Source organism: Helianthus annuus, chromosome 11, assembly GCF_002127325.2.
Source record: "Helianthus annuus cultivar XRQ/B chromosome 11, HanXRQr2.0-SUNRISE, whole genome shotgun sequence".
Classification (NCBI taxonomy): domain Eukaryota; kingdom Viridiplantae; phylum Streptophyta; class Magnoliopsida; order Asterales; family Asteraceae; genus Helianthus; species Helianthus annuus.
The window spans coordinates 180,645,785-180,671,832 of record NC_035443.2 but is presented as its reverse complement, the minus strand read 5'-3'; the positions used below and the strand labels follow the sequence as shown (position 1 = coordinate 180,671,832).

The window sequence follows — 26,048 nt, the reverse complement described above, 5'->3', positions numbered from 1 at the left end:
TTGAGATGTTAATTATAGATCTTAATCTAATTATAGAACTACCATCTTGGCTCGTTTTAATAAGCTAGGTCTAGGTTCTCTTTAGATTTTACCAGTTATTTATAATGGCAGATCCTTTTCACATTTTATTTATTTTCATAATTTAAGCATGCAAGCAATAAAATAAAACTTAACTTAAACATCTCACACATAGTTTTAAGACAGTACGACAATTGCCCAAACGGGACTTCTACAAAATAAATAAAAATGCCCACGCAGGGGCGGGAAACAAGAACAAACCCACGCAGGGGTTAACTAACCAACTTGCTCACGCAGGAGCGGAATACAAACAATAATAAGCCCACACAGGAGCTAAATACTGAAATAACAAGTCCACGCAGGGACTGAATAATAACATAAATAAATAACAAGGGTTTTCAATGACCCCTTCTCTTCGACTTCCCCTTAAGCAAGTCTGACAATCCCTTGAAGAATCCTTGCCGCTCTCTGCGGTCTTCACGAACTTCTTGCTCGACTTGGTTTAGCCTCTCAAGGACTTCCTGCTGAATCGGTGGCGGAGGCGGCTGATACACCGGCGGAGGAGGTGGCTGATGCTGATACCCATAAGTCGGGTAACCAGTAGTCCATGGCCCTCCATATGGTCCTTCGGGATGAAGGGCATTGTAATCCCGAGCTACTTGGTATGGATCTACCTCTGCATAACCGTAGTTGTAGTTGTAGTGGGTATGCGCCGGCTGCTCAAATGGGTTGTATGCCGCTGACCCGGCATACGCAGGAATCGGGTTATCAAAACCCAAAGGTGGTATCACAGGTACGGAGTTAACATCTGGAAGAGGGCTTGACGGACCACCATTATATGGGTCTTCTTCCTCCTGAAGTGGCGGATAATGGCTGCCACTTGATGGCTGGGGAGTAGCAATCCGAACTCCACCTCGCACGGACATTCGTGCATTTGACCTTCTACGCCTCGGTGGCTCCGGAGGCGGCTGCTGCTGCTCTACTGGCGGTGGTGGCGGTGGCGTGACTGCCACAAACTGTTGACCCACTGAAGGATCCTGATGCTGATCATGATGCGAGTGCTCAGACGGGGTAAAATACCAATCATGCTGGTTGAATCTCTCCATGAAACTGTCCGGTCCTCGATACGGTGATCCATGAAAGGATGACCCATCTGATATTTCAATTGGATGATTTGGTGTTCCTGATGCAGGTTCCACAGGGTCGGTGTCCTCATCCATGTCGTTTTCCTCAGAAAAATGATCTCCCGGTCCAAGTGGGTTAAAACCCACTGGTTCAGGCAAAAGGTTAGTCGGGTTAAACCGGCTTTGGAAAACAGGTGTTGGGCTGCCAAATGAATGGTGAGAGTTTGATCTCCGGAGAGGTATGAAAGCTGGAGGCTAGTTATTGGGCTCGTTTTCAGAATTGGGCCCAAATGAATGTTGGTACGAAGGAGAGGAGCTAAGAGATACTGATCGTCTCCCGGGTTCAACATAGAGCCTCCATGGCTCTTGCGGGCTAGTGCTCATGGTGATGGAAGGAGTGCGTCGATGTGACGGCCCGGCCTCGTGATCATGGCCTGTCATGTGTCCTTTGCCTCGACCGCGAAGGAATCTGGGTGGCATGATGACCTGCATAAAATATTTAGATAACAGCAATATAATAAAAGACTCAAAATAAAACAATTCAGAATTTGTCCTATGTTCAATGTCTAGACTTGGAACTCGAAGAATGTGCAAATTTGTGCACTGAGATTAAACACAAAAGACTAGTGTTTAATTCACTCAGTGTTGGCTCTGATACCAACCTGTCACACCCCTGATTTCCACGTGTCACCGGTGGGCCCGGTGGGGGATTACGTGACGCAGTTGATATCATCAAATGTCAAATAACACAAATTTATAATGCACAGCGGAAGCAAATGAAAATAGATTTATTTCGACTATTTATTTGTAATATCAAGTATCACAACCAGTCAAAATAGATCCACAGGCGGATCGAAATAAAAGAAAAACATTGTTCAACAGATTTCGCATCCCAACAGCTTGCGAGACTCTAAGATGCTCAAGAGAAACCAGCCTATTACGTATGGCACCTGCACTTAATCTTTTTGGGGAAAATACGTCAGTTTGCACTGGTAAATACAATTTAACCGACTCATTTTGAAAACATTTGAAATTTGGTTTTAAATGCACAAGGCACAAAACATTTTTATAACTTGGGAATAATTAAACAGAGTTTAACTTGTAAAAGATTTACATGTTTGTTGACCGTTCGGTCGCCCGAGTCGTGTCGGGTTTAAGGTTAAATGACACACCACATGGTATAAGTCCGTGGCGGGAAGCCAACGTTAATACCTTAAAATAATAGACAAAGTACCGGGTGTACGCCTACACCCGGCAGTCGAGGTCGTGGCCAAAAATGATGCCAAGGATATCCGGGACATGGTCATTAAGCTCCCAAAGGCACAAGAAACAAACAACACTAAATTTTTAAACGGGTCCCATTGGTAATACCCAACTACTAATGAGATGGAACCAACCGCCCGACCAAGCGGTATATTATATACCGTACCCCCAAGCCCGTATAAGGGAAAATAAGTTAAAAGTATTTACCTGAGCAAGTACAACCACAAATTCAAAAATGCACGTGTCTTTTACTGGGCTCCTATTCTGGAACGAAGGTTATAATAACCTATTAGAATCCTAACGGGTCTTTTAATATAGCTTAAGCTTAGACCGGTTAGTTTCAAAGAGTAATTATGGTTTAATCGCGAAGAGTGCGAAAACCGGGAAGGAATATGATTTAGACCCTACAAGCTTGGATACTTGCATAATATGGGTAAACTAAATATATTCTGAATTTTGAGACTTAGATGATATGGTTTGACCCGTTTCGGCTAATACGTGCGAACTAGTCACATAAGCCGATCCGAACGCGAAAGTGCGTAACGAGTAACCATATAAGCCATATGCAAGTTTTCTGAGACTAAATGCACCAAATATGTTGTAACATCAGAACGGTATACCCAAATATGCCCCAAATGTTTTTATACGCCAATTACGCCTCATAAGGGCATTTTAGTAATTTTACATAGGCTAAAAAAAAGGTAAAATGGGAAATCTGAGTTTCTAACCTTAGGCTACTGATATAATGTATATTTTTATAAAGTATATCAGTAGGCATTAGACCTTTTATATAAAATCTTATTTGACATATACTATGTCGTAAAAATGCCTAAAAAGGCGATTTGGAGCCATTTCCGGGTTTTTATAGAAAAGCTGGTATTTTTACATTTCCAGAAGGCTTAAAATATTATATTTAATATAACAAATCAGTAGAAATTGGTTTGAGGTCAAAAGGATTAGTAAAACTCATTTTATGGCTAAAAAGGGTATAATCGGCATAAACCGAATAATTCTTAGAACACTAGGTTAAGCTCAGCCTAAAATTAAATAAAAATTTCCAAAAATCCTAAAATATTATTTTATAACAGAGGGTATAAGATTTGGTATAAAAATTTGGGTTTTAGTATGCCATACGTAATTTACGCTAATTAACTAGTAAAGAAGTTCTTAATTACGCTAATGGGCATAACTCATGATCTAGACCTCAAATTGATGCCAAATTTTGGGGACAACTTTATATTTCAGTAACTAAGGTGTCTACCCTTTTACATTTTCAAAAGTTATGATTTTTGGACATTCGGGCATAATGGTCAACATATGGCATTTAGCGGAAACATGCATACGAACTAGATGTCTAATGAACCACATTGTATAATCACAGGAGGCTATACTAATATGTTAATAGGTTCAAAAGAAGCTCTAAGGCAGATTCAAACTTGACTAAAACGGGTCAGAACTGAAAGTCAAAGCGAAAGTCAAACTATGCGACTTTCGGTTCCGAACCGGGTCTAAACATAAAATTGTCGAGTTGAACATGTTGGAACATGTTCTTATACTTATTACCAAGTTATATAAATTTTCAAACAGGTTACATACAACCTACATTGCTAATTACGCGTTAAATCAAAGATAAGCATTCTGTTGACTTTTTCTAATTAGCTTTGACTCGACAATTAGCATGTTTAGAGTGGGAATCTGGAAATACCCTTTTAAGGGTTTGTTACCCACTTAATTACCTTCCTAAAGGTACTTTTAATTCGTGATTAGACAAAGCACATTATGCTTAATCACGAAGTCAAACCTTAATTACGACGGTTTGACTTTGCTTAATTAACTAAGCTAGAAAGGATTAGAGTGGGTTAAGGACACTTACAAGAGTCCTAAGTTGATTTAGAGAGCCTAAGAATTTGCCTTGGTGACCAGAGAAGTTCCAGAATGCTTGTAGCCAAAGTTCCAAATGAGTGTGACCAAATGATCAAGCTTGTGTTCTTATTTATAGTGAACTAGATGCCTCAAGATCAAGCCAAGCAACTCTAGGATGTTTGTAAGATCATCCCAGATGTCCCTAAGGGTCTATATACTGCCTAGGAAGCCCATAGAATTCAAATTTTACGTTTTAAGTCGGTTACATGCTTTGGACAGGCAGCTGTCCTGAAGTTACTGCCAGCGACGGTCTTACGGACCGTAAGCTTCGGGCCTTACGGTCCGTAAGGACCCATGCGGACCTGATCCTTTAGCGCCCTGCTTACGGACCGTAAGCCATGAGCCTTGCGGTCCGTAAGCGATGGTCAGAAGACAAAAACTTTTCAAACTTTAAAGTCTTGACCATGCAATTTACTAAAACCGAAACATGCTTTGATTTTTCAGGTGTGGGACCATCTGATCAGCCTTTGCATGGAGAGAAGGCTCTTACATGTCTCCCATCTCTTTTATTTATAAAAGTCTTGGCACATTGACGGATATTTCAAGAAATGGTCTTGCAACTTTCATATGACTTGGTTAATATTAACCATGAGGATTTTATTAGATTTAGGAGTAGTGACAAACTTCACTTCCATTGTCCTTTATAAAGATGAACTTTATTTATCGAGAACAACCGGTTATCGTAGGAGATGATCATAAACCGATTTAAGGATCTTGGGATTTATAAAATGTCGGGTCACTCAGAGGTGATTTAATAACATGTTGCCCTTGGGTCGTTCAGCGGTAATTAAAATACATGACGCCCTTTTTAAATAAATCCTGCCACACCTTTCCTTTATTTAACCCGGTTTCTCTGACGCGTCTGTCACAGAGGACACGTGTCTTTATTTAATTGGACAGGAATTTTCGAGGTGTCACATCTAACAAAACCCTTGGCTAGCAGATCATCTAGCTGTGTCCTCAATTCTTTCATTTCCGTGTGTGCCAATCTATAAGGTGCTCTCGCAATAGGCGCGGCTCCTGGAATGATGTCGATACTGAATTCCACTTGCATGTCTGGTGGCAAACGAGGCAGTTCTTCCGGGAAAACTTCAGGATAGTCAGAGATGACTGGAATGTCTTCAATTCTGGGTTTCTCCTCACCGATAGTCACCTGTGCCATATAAATGACACATCCTTTCTTCAAACATCTGGATGCCTTTAGCATAGATACATGTGCAGGCAATCCATGTCGAGTATCTCCTTGGATGGTAAGTGGTTCTCCAGACGATTTGGGCTTGGTTATGCGATAACCAATCCATACCCAACACTACGTTGAAACCAGCTAGTTTAAAGGGTAACAGGGATAAAGGAAAAGAGTGATTCCTAATGGATATAACACATCCATCTAAAACAGTTGAGATTGTCCCCATAGTCCCATCAGCTAGTTCTACTTCGTATTTCACATTCAAGGTTTTAACAGGCAATTTTAACAACTCGCAGAACTTATCATCCACAAAGGATTTGTCTGCTCCAGAATCAAATAATACTCTTGCGAATACATCGTTGATAAGAAACGTACCGGTTATGACGTTGTCGTTCTGGATAGCCTCTTAACATCCATCTGAAAGACCCTCGCATTGGTCTTTTTCTCATCTTCAGCCTTCTTCACTATCTTCGGGCAGTTAGTCTTGATGTGCCCTTTCTCGTTGCAACTATAGCAAGTTGCATCCTTGAGTTTCTTGCACTCAAGAGTCCTATGCTCAGAGGACTTGCATATCCCACAGGCCTTTGGCTGGGATTTCTTTTCAAATCTGCACCTTCCGAAGTGGTGCTTCTGACAAACCTTGCACAAGGGCTTATCGCCCGACTGTCGGTCATTCTTCTTGTTCTCTGACCCCCTCTTGTGGTCACGATTCCCCCGGTGCTTCTTTCTAGATCTACGTGAATCATCCTCTTCACGTTTCCTTTTCTCACTATCAGCATTTCTCAACGATCTCTGCCGCACTGCATCCAGCGTGAGAGACAGAGATATATCTGCCACGGATCTGAAGGTGGCAGGCCTAGAAGCCTTCACGCTAGCTTTTATTTCTGGGCCAAACCCCCAATGAAGCGCGCGATCCGTTTGGGTTCCGGTGTTACAAGATACGGAACCAACCTCGACAGAGTGTTGAAAGTTGTGAGACATGCCTGGCAATCCAGGTTCTTCATGACCAACGATAAGAAGTCAGACTCTATCTTCTCAACCTCGTGCTGAGGGCAGTAGTTTTCCTTGATTAGAGCAATAAATTCTTCCCATGTCATGCTATACAAAACAGCCTTCCCAGAGGCTTGAACCAGAGATCTCCACCATGCTAGGGCTTCACCCTTGAACGACTGGGATACAAACTTCACCACGTCTCTCTTAGCACAACCACTTATGTCCACAACTGTGTCCATTTCGTCTAACCAGGTCATACAATCTACCGCGCCCTTTTCCCCAGTGAAATCTCTGGGCTTCCAGGAGACAAAGTACTTATACGTGCAACCCTTGGCGCGAGGTGCGTCATCGACCACTTTCTTCTTAGGGTGGACGCTATTCTCATTGGATGAGTGCCTATCGTCGTCCTTCTTAGGCTTAGACGGAGTCGAGGGTGGTTTGCTGTGAGATTTAGTGTGGGTTTTTGGCTCTGAGTGTGGTGTAGATAAGGTCCTGCTTCGAGACTCGGTGTATTCTTCGTACTGACGATCTAAGGCCGTCTTTACAGCGTTGTCTACCAAAGCTTTCAATTCAGCGCCCGTTATATGAATTTGGGCATTATCGTTGTCATCCTCTTTTGATTGACTATTAACTCCACTTGGGTCAGCCATCGAGATCTTGATCTGCTACAAGGAATAAGACAGAATTTTATTTAGGAGTTTATTATGGAATTGTCTTCTGTGGAAATTCATTAACCATGGTAAACATAGACCATATTTGGTTAATTTGTTACTTACTTTTGTTTAGGATTTGGATATAGCTTATCCTATTTACAAATAATATTGTTAGTGGCACAAAAGCCTAGTCGCAAGGACGTTTTTATAATATAAGCCGGGATTACAGAGAATCAAGGCATGAAGGTTTGAACCGTAGTCCTTTTACCTTTTCTGACAGGGAGTCATAGACTACAACTGCCTTTTGTCTTATATGACAATAAGTATGGCCCATAGGCACTACATCACTAATGGATGATTTAACCCATGATTTTTAAATAATTTACTTAGGTCTGGGAATCCTCTGAAGGATTCTTATATAAGAATGGCGCGTGTGATTTTAACGAATCACATTTGCCAAGAATGTTAACACGTTTACAGAGGTTAACAGGAAATCTGAACCTTTTAATCAGGTCTTACCATCTTGGCCGGGTCTTATAATGACACTAGGCTAGGTTTTAGCATTAAGATTCTTTATTTAGTAGGCAGATTAATTTAAAAGAAATGATTTTTGATTTATTTATTTCATATAATAATGTATAAAATGACAAAAATGAAATTTATAAGCTTAACATCCCATTAATCATAATAATGATTACACACTGCCCTAAACGGGACTTTTTAATGGACAAATACCTACGCAGAGGTTTACAGAAAACAAGTCCACGCAGGGACCAAATACAAGGATAGATGTCCGTACAGGGACAAAAAGATAAGCCCACACAGGGACTGAAAAGTCAATTGTCCACGCAGGGACTAAACATAATAAATGTCCACACAGGGACTAAAACAAACAGATGTCCACACAGGGACTTGATTTAAAACAGAAATTACATTAGAACATATAAAGACTAATGATCTCGCTTCTTCTTTCCCTTAATAAGTTTGCTAGGCCTTTAAGGAATCCACGATTGTTCTTGCGTTCTTGCTCAAAGTCTCGTTCCACTCGGTTTAGACGGTGGAGGATTTCTTCTTGCTCCAGTGGAGAAAAACGTGGCTGCTGCGACGGCTGCTGAACCGGAGGTCTAGGAGGTGCTGGATACCCATGAGTTGCGTATCCTAACCCCCAAGGATCCCCATAAGGTCTGTCGGGATGGAGGGCGTTGTAATTGGCCGCTACCACGTATGGGTCGGCATCATAATTATAGTTGTAGTGCGTGTGAGTCGGCTGCTCAAACGGGTTGTATGCGGTGGAACTGGCGTACGCTGGTATCGGATTGTCATAGCCGAATGGTGGCGGAGGTGGTGCAACTGGTGCAGAATTCACCTCTGCAGGGTGACCCGAAGGTTCCCCTAACTGTGGTTCTTCAGGTACTGGCGGAAAGTGACTTGCACTCGAGTGGCGAGGGGTGCTAAAGTGGAATTCCACTCCTCGGGTAGACATCCGCGCGCCTGATCTCCTACGCCTTGGCGGATCAGGAGGTTCTTGCTGAACTGGTGGCGGTGGAGGCGGTGGCGTAACTGCCACGAAACGCGAATCCTCGGAGGGATCCTGTTGCTGCTGCTGCTTATGAGGCGAGAAGTGGTGAGAAGGTGTGAAGTACCAATCACACTGGTTAAACCTCGCCTGGTAACTGTCGGGACCTTAATAGGGTGTTCCATGAAAGGATGACCCATCAGAGATCTCGTTAGGGTGGTTGGGAGTACCTCGTGCAGGTTCTATGGGATCCGTGTCTTCATCCATATCTACCGCATTATCTTCGGAGAAATGGTCTTCTGGTCCTAAAGGGTTATAACCTATTGGTTCTCGGACATAATCAGCTGGAGAGGTATAAACGAAGGTTGAGGGTTACTGGGATCGTTCTCCGAATTTGGTCCAAAAGAGTGACGGTATGACGGTGTCGAACTGTGTGAGGTAGACCGTCTTGCTGGCTCAAAGAGGTTTCTTCTACGTCTCTGAGGCTCTTCGCTCCTCGTGCTGGAAGGAGCTCGCGTGTTTGAAGGTCCGGCCTCGTGATCATTATGAGTGGTGATCGGCCCTTTGCCTTTGCCTCTTCCTCCTCTTCTAATTGCTGGTGGCATATTTCCTGCTTAACAATTCTTTAAATCACAATAAACAATAAAAGACAAGCTGGAATAACAATTCGAATTTGTCCTATGTTCTTGTCTAGACTCAAGTATGTGCATTTGTGTCATTGAGATTAAACACATAAGGATAGTGTTTAATTCACTCAACGTTGGCTCTGATACCAACCTGTCACACCCCGATTTCCACGTGTTTCACCGGTGGGCCCGGTGGGGGATTACCGTGACGTAGTTGGCAACAATATAGTCAAACCACAATATTTAAATGCACAGCGAAAGCATAAAGATAAATATATTTCAACTATCGAATGTAATATCCAAGTATCACAATCGCCGAAATATAATCCACAGGGGATCAAAATAAGATAGAAAAATAATTGTTCAACAGATATGGCATCCCAAGCTTGCGAGACTCTAACAATGCTTAAGGAGTGGCCAGCCTATTTCGTACAGAACCTGCATATAATCTTTTGGGGAAAATACGTCAGTTTACACTGGTAAATACATTCAACCGACACTTTTGTAAAAATGTTTAATAAAATTTATTTGAATGCACAAGGCACAAACTCTTTATAACTTGGGATAATTTATTAGTTAAATCTTGTAAAAGAATTACATGTTCACTATGCGTTCGGCCGCCCGAGTCATGCCGGGTTTAAGGTTAATAGACACGCCACAAAGCATAAAGCCGTGGCGGGAAAACCAACGGTTATACCTTTAATTAATATAGACACATTGCGGGTGTACGCCTACACCCGCGTGTCGGGGTCGTGGCCATTTCGTAAAATGATGCCAAGGATATCCGGGACATGGTCATTAAGCTCCCAAAGGCGTAAAGCCAACAAAACCAATTTTTAAACGGGTCACATTGATAGTACCCAACTACTAATGAGTTGGGGTCAATTGCCCGACGAAGCGACATTTTAAATACCGTAACCCAAGCCCGTATAACGGAAAATAAGTTAAAAGTATTTACCTGAGCAAGTAATAATCCTTAATAAACAAATGCAAGTTTCTTTTACTGGTCTCCTATTCTGGAACGAAGGTTTAAACAACCTATTAGCATCCTAACGGGTCTTTAATTTAGCCTTAGCTTAAACCGGTCAGTTTCAAAGGATATATACGGTTTAGTCGCGTGAACGGCGAAAACCGTGAATGGAATGTGGTTTTGACCCAACAAGTTTGAAGACCTGTTTTATGTGGGTATAATAATCACACTCTGGATTTTGAAGTGAAAACGATAAGGTTTGACCCGTTTCGGCTAGTTTATGTAAACTAGTTACATAAACCGAACCGTGCGCGCAAAACGCGTAACGGGTAACCGTAAGAGTCCTACACAGGTTTCCTAAGTTAATATGCTCTAAAGAGGTTGTGGTATCAGTAGGATACCTTCCATAATGCCCGTAACGAGTTTTATTCCATTATACGCCCCGTAGGGGTACTTTGGTCATTTTAAAGATTATAAAAGAGGTTTCCGAGTTCTACAGGAAATCTGAGTTTTCTGAACAGTTTATAAAGTCCAAAATACTCCATTTATTATTTAAAATCAGTAGCAACTGGAATCGGGTCAAAAGACCATGTAAAACTCAAGTTATGTCCGAAAAGGGTATATTCGGTAATTACCGAACCGATGCCATAACCGCAGGTTATGAGCAGGTTAAAAATAATTAAAAATCTTTAAAAATCTCAAAATATTATTTTACATCAGTGTGTAAAAGGTTTGGTGTCGAGATTTGAGTCTAGATAGGCTTTATGCTAAATGCGCCGTTTAATTACTAAAGTTTCCGTAATTGCGCTATTTAGCATAACTCCCATTCTAGACCTCGGATTGACGTGAAATTTTAGGGACATGCTTAGAAATCAGTAACTAAGGTTATTGTCCTTTCACATGCCGAAAATTCTCGTTTTAAAGTAAAAAGGGCGTTATGGTCAACTTTTAAGCTTTTAACGGAAATGTGCTAAAGACTCGAACAAACAATGAACCGGTCACAGAGGGTTATACCATCATGTAACCTGGTCCTAAGAGAGTCCTAAGGTATATCTAAAACATACCATAACGGGTCAGAACTGAAGTCAAAACAAAAGTCAAAGTTTTGCGACTTTTGGTTCCGAACCGGGTCAAAACAGTAAATGGTCGGATCAAACAAGCTTAGACTAGTTAATATACTTATTATCATGTTATATGAGTGTCAAAACAGGTTACACGCCATCTACATTACCGATTATGCATAAAATCACAATTTAGCATTCTGTTGACTTTTTCTAAGCAAGTTTGACTCGACATTCGGACTAGTTAGAGTGGGAATCAGAGGGTGCTCTTTTAGGGGTTTAAAGCCAACATGATTACCAACATATAACTACCTTTGATTCGACAAACTACTGGACCAATTGTGATTTATCGTCAAGTCAATCGTTAATTACGACGGATTGACTCTTAAGCTATAACTAAGCAAAACTTAACCAAGAAAGGGTGGAGCATACTTACAAAAGTCTAATGCAAGATTAGGAAGGCTTAGAAATGGCACTTGTGCTCCAGAAAAGCTCCAGGAATGCAGAAGTGATGAGTGAACACAATGTGCAACTCATTGGCCTTTTATAATGAATTTAATCCATTGAGATCATGACAACTAGGTCTATGATTGTGTCCACATCATTTACAAGTGTCTCCTAATGTTTAGGATGGGTTAGGGGTCGCCCATGTCTCTGAAAATATCTTACCATGCTTGTTTTACCGTTTACAACAGCCAACAGCCAAGCTGCTGTCGGTGGGCATCCCTTACGGACCGTAAGGCAAGGCCCTTGCGGTCCGTAAGCCTTTGTCAAAAAAAAAAAATTAACCTTTCGCACCTTACGGTCCGTAAGGCAGGACCCTTGCGATCCGTAAGCCCTTGTCAGAAGCAAAAAAAAATTAACCTTTCATGATTTGAACGGACAACTTGCAATGCATGATTTTGGGTCTGGAAATGTCAGTATGGGACCCTTTTAACCCATGCTTAATCAGGTGTGCCAACCCATCATGAAGATTATTGGCTTGCATAAAGATGAGGTTCATGAACAAAGATTTGAATTGCATTATTTTTCTTAGGATCCAAATTAGTAAACTTGGACATCCTTTATTATTAGTAATTATCGGATTAAGGTAATTCAGATGTTTGTTAATCATGTTAGGGTCTTGGGATTTATAATGGAGTCGCTCAGAGGTGTAAATTAACATGTCGACGTGTTCAAAAATCCTTACCATACATCTTTAATTAGATACGGGTTTATAATACTTTTGTCATATGTGACACATGTCGTTTACTTATTGGACACAAATTTTCGAGGTGTTACATTATTTGAGAAATCCTTGTCGTGCATGGAGCAAAGAAAAAATGAGAGATGTTATGTACGCTTGTATAATCATGCATAATATGATGTTGGAAAATGAAGGAAGAGTAATATGCCAGAACTATGTATCGAAATACGTTCAGGAATATCCCCAAGCAACAATGGAAGACAGAGTGGAGAATGCACATGAAATGCGGTCTGAAGCCGCACATAATGCGTTAGCGGTTGATTTGGTTGAACGCTCGTGGTCGGTTCGGCATATTCCAAACGAGAGAGAGGAAAAATCGGATGACGAGGAAGACGAAGATGACGAGAATGGTGAAAACGAAGACGGAAAATAAGACGAGTAGTATTATGTGTTTGTGTTTTATTATTTATGTAATTTTTATTTAATTAATAAAATATTATTAGTTTTAGTTTGAAAAAAAATAATTGGGTAATGATTGCTTTAGCCACTACACCTATTTATAAAAAATGACCCATAATACTACTTTGCTGACTGGTTTGCCACGTGTCAAAAAAACGCCTATACATATATTTGGTTGTACCACTACACTACCCTGGTCTAAATATAAATGAGTAAATTGCCATTTTAGTAGTACCTGAGTTTTGTCAAAATTTGTAATTTTAGTTCAAATAGTTTTTTTCCTCTGGGTCCATGACTTTTTCCTTTTCTTGCCATTTTGATCATCAAACCTAACTCCATCCAAAAAATTCATTTAAGCTAAGGGCAATTTGGTCAGTTTATATATTTCATTCTTTTTTCATTTTTTCACTTTTTATTATTAAACAAAATATAAAATATAAAACCTGCTTTTTATTATATCGTGATGTTCTAATAATACTTTGTTCTTCAGATCAATAAAACTTATCAATTCATCTCCTAGATCATTCTGTTGTAGTTGATAAAGATTATCACACAATTATAGTAGCAAACAATCCCATTAAAGAATTGTAAAAACAAATAAATCCCATCTACACAAATAGACCAATCAAATCTCATTAAATAAAAATCTTAAATCATATGCTCAAATGTTCATCTCTGGGCAAGCTCTGAACAATATCTGACTGGAGAATGATCACTGCTATTAGAAGACACATGTGTTGTTTCTGCTCTTGTTTCCTTAATCATCCTCAAAACCTCCTTCATTACCGGCCGATTTTCGGGGACAAGCGAAACACACACCAGGTGGTGATTGAATTTCCAGCAGCCATCCTCAACCACCAATTCACCAGATCTGGAAAACTTACTCATCGCCGTTCACCACCACATTTCACCGCCAATATCACCTTAGCTGCCATCGCCATCCACCTCCTCCGACCACTATTCACAATCCTCTTCACCGGAACCCTAACTTAACCCCAGCCGCCATAGTTCAACACCACCTTTCACTAGAACCCTAACTTCATCTCCAGCAGAGAAGAGAGAGAGAAAAGAGGGAAGAGAGAGATATAGAGAATGAGGGATGGGGTGGTAGGTTTTATATTTTGTTTTTGTCTAATAATAAAAAGTTGAAAAATGAAAAAAGTGAAATATATAAAATGACCAAACTACCCCTAACTTAAATGAATTTTTTGGATGGAGTTAGGCCAGATGGTTAAAATGGCAAGAAAAGGAAAAAGTCAGGGACGCAGAAGAAAAAAAAAACTATTTGGACTCAAACAACAAATTTAGACAAACCTCAGGGACTAAAATGTAAATTTACTCAAATATAAACCCTCATCATTGACTCTTACAGTCTCGTTTCTCTATAGTTTCTCTCTCTGCACGCCTCTTTTTTTTCAGATCTCAGATTCATCCACCATGTCTTGCTACAGAGGAAAGGAAAGTATGCTGGTATAATCTCCATTTCGTTGTAAAGTCAAGGTTAGTCATTTTCATTTCCTGTTTCTTCCGTTTTGCCTTCAGGAGTTAATAAATAACCAAAAATATTAGTAGTTTAGATTATCTATCTGGGGTTCAGGTTTTAATTCTACATATTTAGGTGTTGTTTCTTCATCTTTTTCTGTTTGATTTTTGGTAGGTGCTTGATTGATTGCATATTTTATGAGCAGTTGTTGTTCACCTATTTTGACCAGTTGAAGTTGATTGCGCGTTGACCGGTTGTATAATTGAGGCAGAGTAAACGATCCCAAAAAAAAAACATAATCCTCTTACTTACTTACTTGCCCCAACCCTTTTTCCTACTCTCCTAAATTCACTTCATCTACCGATGAGATGGACGTTCTTGAATATATTGATTCCTCATACATCCCAATAGAAGAGATAGAATTAGCCACCGACAACTTCTCTGATGAAAATCTCCTCACATGTGGTACATCTTATGATGTTTACAAAGGACAACTACTCTTGCAACAAGGGGACTCCATCAATATTGTTGCTAGGAAACGTCCACAAAGTGTCATTTTGGTTACCGAGATTAAGGTTCTTAAAGATCTCAAGCACAAAAATATCATTCCTATATATAAGCTATCTTTTACTGAAGATAATGAGGGAATTATCATAAACAAGTATGAGGCCAATGAAAGTCTCGACAAACATCTTGGTAGCCCAACGCTCACTTGGATGCGAAGATTGCTTATATGTGTCGGGGTTGCACATGCATTGAGTTACCTTCATTATGATGCAGCAGAAAATCATTATGTCATACATGGTAACATCAGAAGCTCCAAAATTTTGTTAGATCACAACTGGGAACCCAAGCTACATGGTTTTAAATTTGCTGTTGAAATTAGAAAGCATAATCTTCACCTTACCGGTAAGTATAATGGCTCCTTGCATTATATGGACCCGGCATATGAAGACACGAGAGGTTTCAATCATAAGTCAGACATTTTCTCCTTTGGTGTCGTGTTGTTTGAAGTCTTGTTTGGAAGAGAAGCATCTATTCCAAACGATGATAATTGGTATTTTGCTCGAATGGCTAGAGCACATTATGAAGAGAGAAAACTTGATGATTTGATAGATCCTGTTCTTCGAAAGCAAATGAACTTGCAATCATTGAACATGTTCGCTGAGATAGCATATTGTTGCATAAAGGAGAAGCGATCACAGCGTTCCGACACGAAAACGATACGCACAAGACTTGAGAGAGCATTGGAACTTCAACGCAAACATGTAAGACCATCAATCTTTTGACTTCTTTTCTACCTTTCATCATTTTTTTGTTAGTACCAATAATCTATAATTCTATTAGTTTACTAATTTTCATTTTTGCGATTATTCACAATGAAGGAACAATCAACGGTTGCAGCAGTTGAAGGTACAACATCCAACCACTTCAAGGTAAGATAATGATTTCCATTTTGATTATAATGATTGTGGTAAATTATAGGTACCCCAGACCAATGTTGCAAGCATGATATTTAACTAAAGTTACTTTTATGTATACAAAATGTTTTTTTTTTAACTTTTAATATATGTTTTTAGAATACCATGCGCGCACAAACACGTCTATCTCTATAATATATATATATATATATATATATATATATATATATATATATATATATATGCATGTTTGTAGCTAAGATGTGCTTTCGTGATTTTGATCAATATTATTAAACAGTCTTCATCACTATAAGAGAAAGCTAGATAAAGTCTAAAATCAAAGGGTTAAAATGTAAATACATGAAGTGGTAATGTATACGATAGTTTCTTAAGTTAGGTAACTTCTTGTTTATCATTGAGGCTTTTATCAAAAGCAAGCTAGTTTTATGTTGTACGTCAGTGACCTTCCAAGTTCCATGTGAAATCATATATCAAACCAAACAGTTTCATTTCCACACGGATTCTGTTTTCACTTGGTGTTTTACTTTTCTTGGAATGGAAGGAAGGTGAGTCGATTTTTTTATTAACAGAAACATATCATATACTTTATGCAACTATAAAAACTGAACAATTTAGAAGTTATTTTGGGCTTTGTCTCTAGTAACTTTTGATTATATAAAGGAACATTTCAATAAAGTGACAAAGACATGGTTATATTGCATTCTAATCCTTCCTAGCAAATATATGGTGCATCTCTCTGCTTCTCTTCTAACCCTTAATGTAATATTTGGGCCCCCCTTTGCTTTTCTATATATTTCATGAGTAATGTGATATTTAGGTGCATCTATGCTTTTCTGTTAACACGTAATATTGCAGGGGAAAAGCTTGGATCACTTGAGACTGCGATTGAATGACATTGAGTTGGCCACTGAAAGTTTTTCTAAAACCTACTGCATTGGGTCTGGTGGATATGGTATGGTGTACAAAGCAGATCTGGACCATTTTGATGGCATGAATTCTCCGAAAATTGAAGAGAAGAATAAAGGTGAATGTCGTAAGAAACATAGCTGTGTAGCTGTTAAGCGCCTTCATAATAGAGTAGACACACAAGGAGAACAGGGGTTTGTTTCAGAAATTGAAACGCTTAGTAATTGTAAGCATCCGAATATCGTCTCTCTTCTAGGATTCTGTGACGAAGGACGTGAGCTGATTCTCGTTTACGAGTATGTTGCTAACGGAAGTCTTGATGATTATTTGGGAAACATGGATGGCATAAATAATCTTGTTTGGGCCCAGCGTTTACAAATATGCCTTGATATAGCACATGGCTTAAATTATCTTCACACCCATACTCCAATGATAATACATCGAGATATTAAGAGTGCAAACATCTTATTGGATGATAATTGGGTGGCAAAGATTGCTGACTTTGGGCTCTCCAAATTACAACGTGCAACTCAACAAGGTACCACCCTTATTACCAACAATATTGCTGGTACAGAAGTGTACCTAGATCCAGAATACAAGAATACTGGTAAACTGAAAAAGGAATCAGATATCTACTCTTTCGGAGTAGTTCTATTTGAAGTTTTGTGTGGAAGGTTGGCATGTGATGAAATATATAGTGGGAGAGGGCTTCCATCAGTAGTTCGACAACGCTTCAACGAGGGAACATTTAAGGGAATGGTAGATCCAAAATTAATGGAAGCTGATGAAATCATTTCTATGCTAAAAGGGGGTGTCAACCAAGATTCTCTAGAAACATTCTCTAAAATTGCACATCAGTGTTTGGCAGAAACTCAATCCGGGCGTCCAACTATGGAAGTCATCATCAAAGAACTTGAAAAAGCATTGAACTTTCAAGTAAGTAATCTATTTCAAAATGAAACTTCCTTATTTGTTAAATAGTTAAAGTATAATCTGCCTTCACATTAGTTTTTAAGGTATAAAGCACAAACTCAAAAATGAAATTACCCCTAACTAAACTGAGTTTTTTTGAGTGAGTTAGGGTGTTGGATCAAAATGGCAAGAAAATGGAAAACTCAGGACCCAGAGGAGAAAAAAACTATTTGGACTAAAATGACAATTTGAGACAAACCTCAGGGACTAAAATGACAATTTACTCTAAAATATAATACACCATTTATTCATAACTCATACCTTAATTTTATTGTGAGTTCATGTATTTGCTTAACTTTAGACATAGAACTAGAAATTTGATGATATACGTTCAATCTAAATACATAAAAGAACTTTTTATACTACATATACAATCACAATGGCGGGGAATAGTACCATTCCCTATTGGCCTGTACAAATTACGATTTTACACCTAGTTTAAAATTACAAATTTGCCCCATGTTCGAAATCACGATTTTGCCCCGGTTTAAAATTACGATTTTGCCATCGTTTTAGCTTTTGATAAATTATAATTTTACCCCCAGTTCAGAATCCCAGTCTTACCATCGTTTTTTTTTTTTTGAGTTAAATGATTGGTTCGTCTTACCATCGTTTTTTTCTTTCTTTTTTTTTGAGTTAAATGATTGGTTCGTCCTTGGGACGAACCAATCATTTAACTCAAAAAAAAAAAAAGAAAAAGAAAAAAACGTTGGTAAAACTGGAATTCTGAACTAGGGGTAATATAGTCATTTTACACACACTTAACTGAGAAATTTAACATAGTTTAGTGCTAAGGACCACACGAGTGCAAAGATTACAAATACTGGGACCAATTCTGTAATTATTACCACTAGGACCAAGTCTACAATATTTGCTAACCACAGGGACGAACCAATATTTGCTTTTAATTGTTTTATTTTTAATCTTAGGGGTAATATAGTCATTTTACACACACTTAACTGAGAATTTTAATATGGGTTAGTGATAAGGACCACACGAGTGCAAAAAATACAAACATGGGGGCCAACTCTGTAATTATTGAACCACTGGGAGCAAGTCTGCAATATTTGCTAACCACGGGGACCAACCAAGCATTTAACTTTTTTTTTTTTTTTGCAAAACTATGGAAGTGTTTTGTTTTAATTGGTTGACTTGATATAATTTTTATTCATGTTAGGTTAGCACTCTCTCATTGGTCCTGAAAATTACAATTTTGCCTCCGGTTCAAAAATACAATCTTGCCATCGTTATAGCTTTTTTTATAGCAAAACTATTATGGTGTTCTTTTTAATTGGTTGAGTGATATTCAGCCTTCCGCCCCGCACCGCGGGCGGGGTATACTATAAATGGTTTGAAATCTTAGCAAATATTTGTATTTCGTGTTCGTGTGTTCCTTGTATGTGAAGTATTAAAAAGATTATGAAAAAAACTAAAAAGAAATGATAAAACCTATAACACATTTTTATCATTTCTTTTTAAATTATTAAACCAATGTCCTTACACACATACATATTTCTTCTTGAGTAAATTTTTGTTTTCGTCCCTGAGGTTTGTCAAAAAGATTATGGAAAAAAATTAAAAGGAAGGGAAAGATAATGGGGAATTTAAATATAATATAGAAAATAATAAAAATGAGGGAGAGAGTGGAGTAGGATTTGTTATAGGTTTCATCATTTCTTTTTAAATTATTAAACCAATGTCCTTACACACATACATATTTTTTCTTTTTAATTTTTTTAATGTAGTATCAGTGCTTTAATTACCAGCAAGTAAATTTTTTAATAAAGTTGTTGCATACTGCAATTGTACGTAAATTTTGTAAATTACAAAGTTGATTTTTTTAAGTGCCATGATTCACAGAAAAGCAAGGACAACCAACATATATCACTTAAAGCCATAAAGGTGGGCACACAAAACTTCAGTGATTGCAATTGCATTGGAGAAGTAAGATTTTGGAAGCTTTATGAAGGAGAAGTTGATCATGCTTATGCATGTACCCGCGTTGTTGTAAAGCGGTGGGATGAAAAGTATCATCAAGGACATATTCAGTTTTTGACGGAGTTTGAAACTCTTCTCAAATATAATCATGAGAATATCATTGGTCTTGTAGGCTACTGTAACGAAATGAATGAAAAAATCATCGTTTACGAGCATGCCAGTAATGGAAGTCTCGACAATCATTTGGACAATCCTAGTCTTAGGTGGATGAAACGCCTCAAGATATGCATCGATGCTGCAACTGGCTTGAAATTTCTTCATGGAGGTGGTGTAGAGCAAGAGGATCCGATGCGGCATAGGGACCTTAGAAGTGGTAGCATTCTACTTGATGGTGATTGGAATGCTAAAATTTCTAATTTGGAGTTCTCCAACAAACTTTTTGAAAGTGCTGAACATTTTGATATATACTCGTTGGGGTACATTGACCCAAGGTTCGAACATGGGGGTTTCTTAGGACAACCCTCGGATATATACTCGTTAGGTGTGATTTTATTTGAGATGTTGTGCGGGAGATTGGCATGGGCAGAGGGATGTGAGGATCACTCTCAATCGTTAGGTCCTTCCGCTGTAAGATACTACAATGATAAAGGAAACCTTGACAAGATGATATTTGAGGGTATAAAGGAACAAATTATGCCACAATCATTGACTACATTTCAAACGGTTGCCATTCAATGCTTAGAGTTTGACTTGGAGGAGCGGCCAGATATAGACCAGTTAATAATACAGCTTAAAAAGGCATTGGAATTCCAAGTAAGTTTTGATACATCTATTTGAGCTGGACTCTTGCTTCAAGTACGTTTGTAAGAAAACTATTTTAAAGAAACGTATAAACCTGTAAAAAAGTAAACAAAAATTAATAATCGTTGAACTATATGAAAAATACTAATACAAGTGACGATTGTGAAATAATATTTCTTGAAAAGGTGAAGATAAAATCAGGTTTTGAGATAAGTTGTCATGTGCTATTCTGTACCTGAAATCAATTTTTGTTGTGTATTTTCATTTTGCTTTTCAAGGAAAAAAGATATGTCTCACGTATTAATTAAAATGAAAATCAGTAACATATTAAATGAAAATTTTTTGATTGTTTAATTATTAAATGTATAGGAGGATTATGAAATATGGGAGCCCAAGCTGCCTATAGACTACAAAGAAATCATCCGGGAGTCAAAAACTCCAGAGTGCGACTCTAAAATGAAAAAGGATCTCTACGACATGTTTTCTAAAGGAATCCTCCTTCAAGACGCCAAAGTGGTAACCAACTCCTCATATTTCATTTTACCTAATAATATTCTTGTGTGAATAGCTAATAATTACAAATACTCCACATATTTAGGACTTGTGTAAGGGGTTTTTAAGTTTAATTTTTTTTGTGTGTGTAATAGTTGTTCTCCATCGGAAGTAACGGGGAAAGAAATGAAATGATATCAGCAAAAAGATTTTCATATAAGAACCATTTGTTACCTAAATGGCGATCTCTTCCCGAATCAAGGTTTCTCTCTCATTCCATTTGTGTATTTTGTATGATAATCTATTTTCAGTTTTATAATGGAATATTGGATTTTAATAATCCAAACTATTCGCCGTTTGCTGCCAACAGTTCCAACTTCAAAAATACCCACTGACAGTCCCAACTATTAACATATTGGCCTCTAATGGACTCGACTAATAGAAAACCCTAACGCCGTTAGTCTTCGGTCACCGGAAAAACGTTTTTTGCCGGAAAACTCATTTTTGGCCGGAAAACTCAACATTTTCGTTCAAAACCTCTTTGTAACCTTATTACGGACCTTTAGGAACCTTTTTCTAGTAAAAGTAGGGCTGGCATATCGTGTATACCCGTACACGATAAGACACGACACGATAAGACACGATACACGAAATCCCATACACGAACACGACACGATAACTTATCGTGTCCTTTTTTTCAAACACGAACACGACACGAAAACACGAAAATTACCTGTTAATACCTGTTAACGAACACTAGAGTAATCATGTATTAATGGGTATCTAACAGGTAAACATGTATTAACATGTATTAACGGGTATCTAACTAGCTAACAGGTATTAACATGTATTAACGGGTATCTAACAGGTAAACAGGTATCTTAATGGGTATCTAACAGGTAAACAGGTATCTTACCCACTCGATGTTAAGTGTTAACATGTATTAACGCTATACACGAACAGACACGATAAGACACGAAAACACGAAACGCTATACACGAACACGACACGAAAATTAACAGGTTATTTCGTGTCTACCTGTTTAGTACACGATACCTGTTAAGGTCATACACGATACCTGTTAAGGTCGTGTAGGTTCGTGTCGTGTATTCGTGTATCGTGTAAAAATTGCCAGCCCTAAGTAAAAGCCCCAATTATTGAAGTCGCTGGAAAACTCCTTTTTGGCCGGAAAACTCAACTTTTTGGCCGGAAAACTCAACTTTTTGTCCTAAACCTCTTTGTAACCTTAGATCGGACCGTTAGAAACCTTTTTCTGGCCAGAAACGGTTTTCCGGCAACCTGAGACTAACGGCGTTAGGGTTTTGTTAGTCAGGGTCCATTGGTGGACAATATGTCAATAGTTGGGACTGCCAGTGGTTATTTTTACTGTTAGCGGCCAGCGACGAATAGTTGGGATTATTAAAATCTAATATTCCTTTTATAAATGACAAACATTTTGAAGCCATTCTTTTATTTAAGAAAAATGATTAGCATACCTAATCCGTTCAATGCTTGAAGCAGGTTCCCGAAAGTAGCAGAGATGTTTTACGTATCAAATTTGAATATTCAGATCAAGATAAGAACACAATTCTTGTCTCCAAGTGTCAATTACAGGGTTCATCTCATCTTTAGATTTCGTGGTCCAAGAAAATCTCAAGCTAAACGGATGTATGTGAACCTAAAGTACCAAATGGGGAACGAAAGCTTGAATGCATATTTCGCAACATGGAGAGAAGATGGATGGATGATGATTGAATTGTTTCAATTCTTGAATTACAAGAAAGATACAGCTTTTGAGGTTCTACTAGAAAGCTTCTCACGATGCTATTGTGGATGTGATTCCATCTACATTGAAGGCATTCAGTTTCAAGCATATTCCGAAACACCCAAGAAGTTAAAGGAAGTCCAATATGTCGTGAAATCAACATCGAAGACATACAAGGTGCGACAAATTTCTGGCTACATGTGAAAAGTGTTTTAAAGATTTAAAAACTATGACTATATGTCGAAACACCCATTCTTTTCTGTAAAGAATTAAAATATTGTTTCTTGTTCTCATTATAAATCCGTAATCCTTTTATTAAACATTTACAGTTTTCGCCAAGTAAGATGAAGGTAAAGAAAGATCATATGACGTGGTTCGCGTTAAGTGAAATCAAGAGAAAGAAAGATGAGCTGCTTTCGGCAAAGAAGGTCGTGTACAACTCTTCTAACGTGGCGATCCAATCCAGGTTTGTTTTTTCCATTCTTCATATAAATATGCACTAATTGGTTCGTTTGCTGTTAAAAAAAACCATAAACTTTTATGAAAGTCTTTCAAAAAGCTAAAAGTTGTAAAGTTTATTAGAAATTATAAAAGAGATTAGCCAAAGGGGTCAAGGTTTTATATAAGTTAAAAACTGAGATGGTTAAAGGGTTATCAAACTTCAAAAAAACTAACTGGCCAAGGTCCTATACAATTAAGTTTATAAAAACAGTAAAGTGGTAAAAAGTTTTACAACTTTAATCATTAAAAAAAGCTGATCTTTTATTTTTGAGTTAACTTTCATTTTGCTCCCTGTGGTTCGGTCATTTTAACGTTTTTGCTCCAATAGTTTAAAAATAGCCATTTTCCTCCCCGATCTTTCGAGTTTGTCGCCAGTTTGCTCCCTGGCTCTAACTCAGTTAAAACGTTCAATTAAAAGTAGGGGTATTTCGGTAGTTTACTCCCTGGCTCTAACTCAATTAAAACGTTTAGTTGAAAGTCGCGGTAGTCGTGGTCGGCAGGTGGTAGTTGCAGGTGGTGGTGGATGGTGGTGGCCGGTAGAAAGAGTGGTTGGAAAGATGGGGGATCAGAAAAGAATTACTTATATACATGTAAATAAACAAGTTATAGGTTTATTTAGGTGAAAAGACTTACATGCCCTTGCTTTTATCTATAAAATTACCAAAATACCCTTCTAGTTAATGGAATTTTTGGATGGAGTTAGAGGTGGGGAGCAAAATGACGATAAGTTAGAAAAATCAGGGAGCAAAATGGCTATATTTAAACTATTGGGGCAAAACCGTTAAAATGACCAAATCACAGGTAGCAAAATGGAAGTTAGCTATTTCTTTTTATATAGTCATGTGATTGCATAAGTTTTACATCTCAAGTGTTATAGATTTATATAAAATATCATACATGCAGATTTAGTGGGGCGATTGAGTGTCTAAGACGACCAGTATTGCATATCAAGTGCAAGATTGAAAGCCAAATGTTGTCAGCAAACTCTCAAAATGCGTGCTACCTTGTGTTCAAGCTTTCAGAGAAGTGTTGTGGGTTGCATGGTCCGGTGATAGTACGAGATTTATTCAACTGGGGAAGCAAAGAGAAGGGAATTCTTTATTTTAGACATACAAACCCCTGGAATGTACTCGATACTGACTGGGTTCCAAGACAGAGGAAAGATGGATGGATGGAGGTTATTGTGTGGAAATTCAACTCAAATTATGAGCTTAAAAATGATCATCTTTTTGTTAATTTGAAACTCATAACTTATGAAGGAACAATGTCGGGCCTTATTGTACGTGGCATCAGGTTTTGTCCGATCTTAGTCTAGTCTAAGCCAGAAGCAGCTCGGTAGGCAGATCCATTTAAAGAACATAATCATATGCTTGGTGCTGATGTGGCAGTCTCAGTGTGAAGAATGGTACGGCTGAAGGATTGTCCAGGCTCAATGTTGATTTAGTAAATTATTTCGGTAAAAACTGTTGGTTCACTTCAAGGTTAATGGTAAAGTAGGTGCTTTGACAAGAAGTATGGTTGAAGCATTGATGATAAACAGGACAGTTGTAATCTATTGACAAAGAAGTATTGAATGAAGTTTCATGTTTTCTCTAGTTAATATTAGTTATCACCTATGTAGCACGGGGACTCCATTTATGTGGCCGTACCCGTCTCGGGTACTTGTCGGGGACGGAAACGCCATGGGTACTCGTCGGGGACGTTTCCCAAACGTTTCCAAAGTCGGGGATGTATCCGGTAGAAGTATCCAACCCGTTTCCATTTATTTTTAGAGTTTTAAGCCTTTCAAATTCCATAACCGCCCATTAAACAAATAGAAGTATCATATTCGGCTTCTCTAATCTCTAAACTCTCAAGTCTCATCATCTCTAATTCTCTATCGATTGCCGATCTCTCACCAGATGAACCGGAATTTGAAAATGATTTGATTATTGATAATTAATTACCTTTGGAAGATGTAGTATTTTTGGAATTTTTTAAAATATTTTTATTTTTTTATATTTTTTATTGCCGTACCCGTATCTTGGAATTTTGAGTTTTGCCGTTCCTCGTTCCCGTATTGTCCCCGTACCCCGATCCCGTACCCGTTCCAGTGCTACTTAGGTTATCACTGCCTTGTTGGGTTATTCAGTTTGTTTACGGGTCACGCGGGTTAATGGGTCACGAGTATGAGTCAACGGGTCATGATCAAACAGAAATTCAGCAGCGATTGATCAAACAACCTGATCGACTCTTTTCATTGGTTGGAAGTAAAACTACAATTACAACTGAAGAATGTAACCAGTGAATTAAATAGCAACCTTAACCTTAGACTCAGCTACATATGTGATTAGAGATCGACACCACTAGCCCTATCTGTAATCCTGATCCATAACTAAAAGCCGACTACTTTGCTAAACAAAACATAAAATAAACATGTTAAAAACACCCTAACTGTTGGCCCACTTGACCCGTTAAGCTGCTGACCCAGTTGACCCGCGTTAAATTGCTGACCCACTTTAGATTAATGACGTATTATTTGTATAGGGTGACGTTTTTAGTTGTGATAGTTGTGTCTTTTAGCGACTTTAGTAGGTTTTCCCAGCAAGGGACGACTTTGATGATTTGTTACAATTTTAGCTGAATTGATGGGGCCCATTTGTGTCTAGTGACATCTTTGGTTGTTAGGTTGATAGAAAAAAAAAATAGAAAACTCTTTATTTAACAAAGAATTTTGTATTTATCAACTTTGATGCCCGAGAAGTGGGCTGTTTGATAAATTGCTTACGTG

At 38.4% G+C, this 26,048-nt stretch overlaps 1 protein-coding gene across 3 annotated transcripts; it reads left to right on the top strand.

Annotated features, from left to right (window-relative positions):
* The first annotated feature begins 14,354 nt into the window (after positions 1 to 14,354).
* Positions 14,355 to 24,878, top strand: LOC110942590 (tyrosine-protein kinase JAK1). 3 transcript variants are annotated; one of them, XM_022184367.2, is made up of 10 exons: positions 14,355 to 14,478; positions 14,636 to 15,729; positions 15,847 to 15,897; positions 16,759 to 17,745; positions 19,642 to 20,532; positions 20,890 to 21,036; positions 21,168 to 21,274; positions 22,534 to 22,954; positions 23,107 to 23,243; positions 24,182 to 24,878. In XM_022184367.2, the coding sequence occupies exons 2-10, from the start codon at positions 14,830 to 14,832 to the stop codon at positions 24,591 to 24,593; spliced, it is 4,053 nt and encodes a 1,350-aa protein (XP_022040059.1). In that variant the 5' UTR covers positions 14,355 to 14,478; positions 14,636 to 14,829; the 3' UTR covers positions 24,594 to 24,878. The 3 variants fall into 3 exon arrangements, with proteins under 3 accessions (XP_022040059.1, XP_035836234.1, XP_022040064.1); XM_035980341.1 differs by having other exon boundaries at positions 14,357 to 14,478; positions 19,627 to 20,532; XM_022184372.2 differs by lacking the exon at positions 19,642 to 20,532 and having other exon boundaries at positions 14,357 to 14,478; positions 24,182 to 24,867.
* Positions 24,879 to 26,048: the final 1,170 nt, after the last annotated feature.

Bases quoted from the DNA above. Each gene is read 5' to 3' on its own strand.
- LOC110942590 (XM_035980341.1), top strand. From the start codon at position 14,830: ATGGACGTTCTTGAATATATTGATTCCTCATACATCCCAATAGAAGAG. The intron at 15,898-16,758 runs GTAAGATAATGA...GTAATATTGCAG, and splicing joins CAACATCCAACCACTTCAAG to GGGAAAAGCTTGGATCACTT. The intron at 21,275-22,533 runs GTTTCTCTCTCA...TGCTTGAAGCAG, and splicing joins CGATCTCTTCCCGAATCAAG to GTTCCCGAAAGTAGCAGAGA.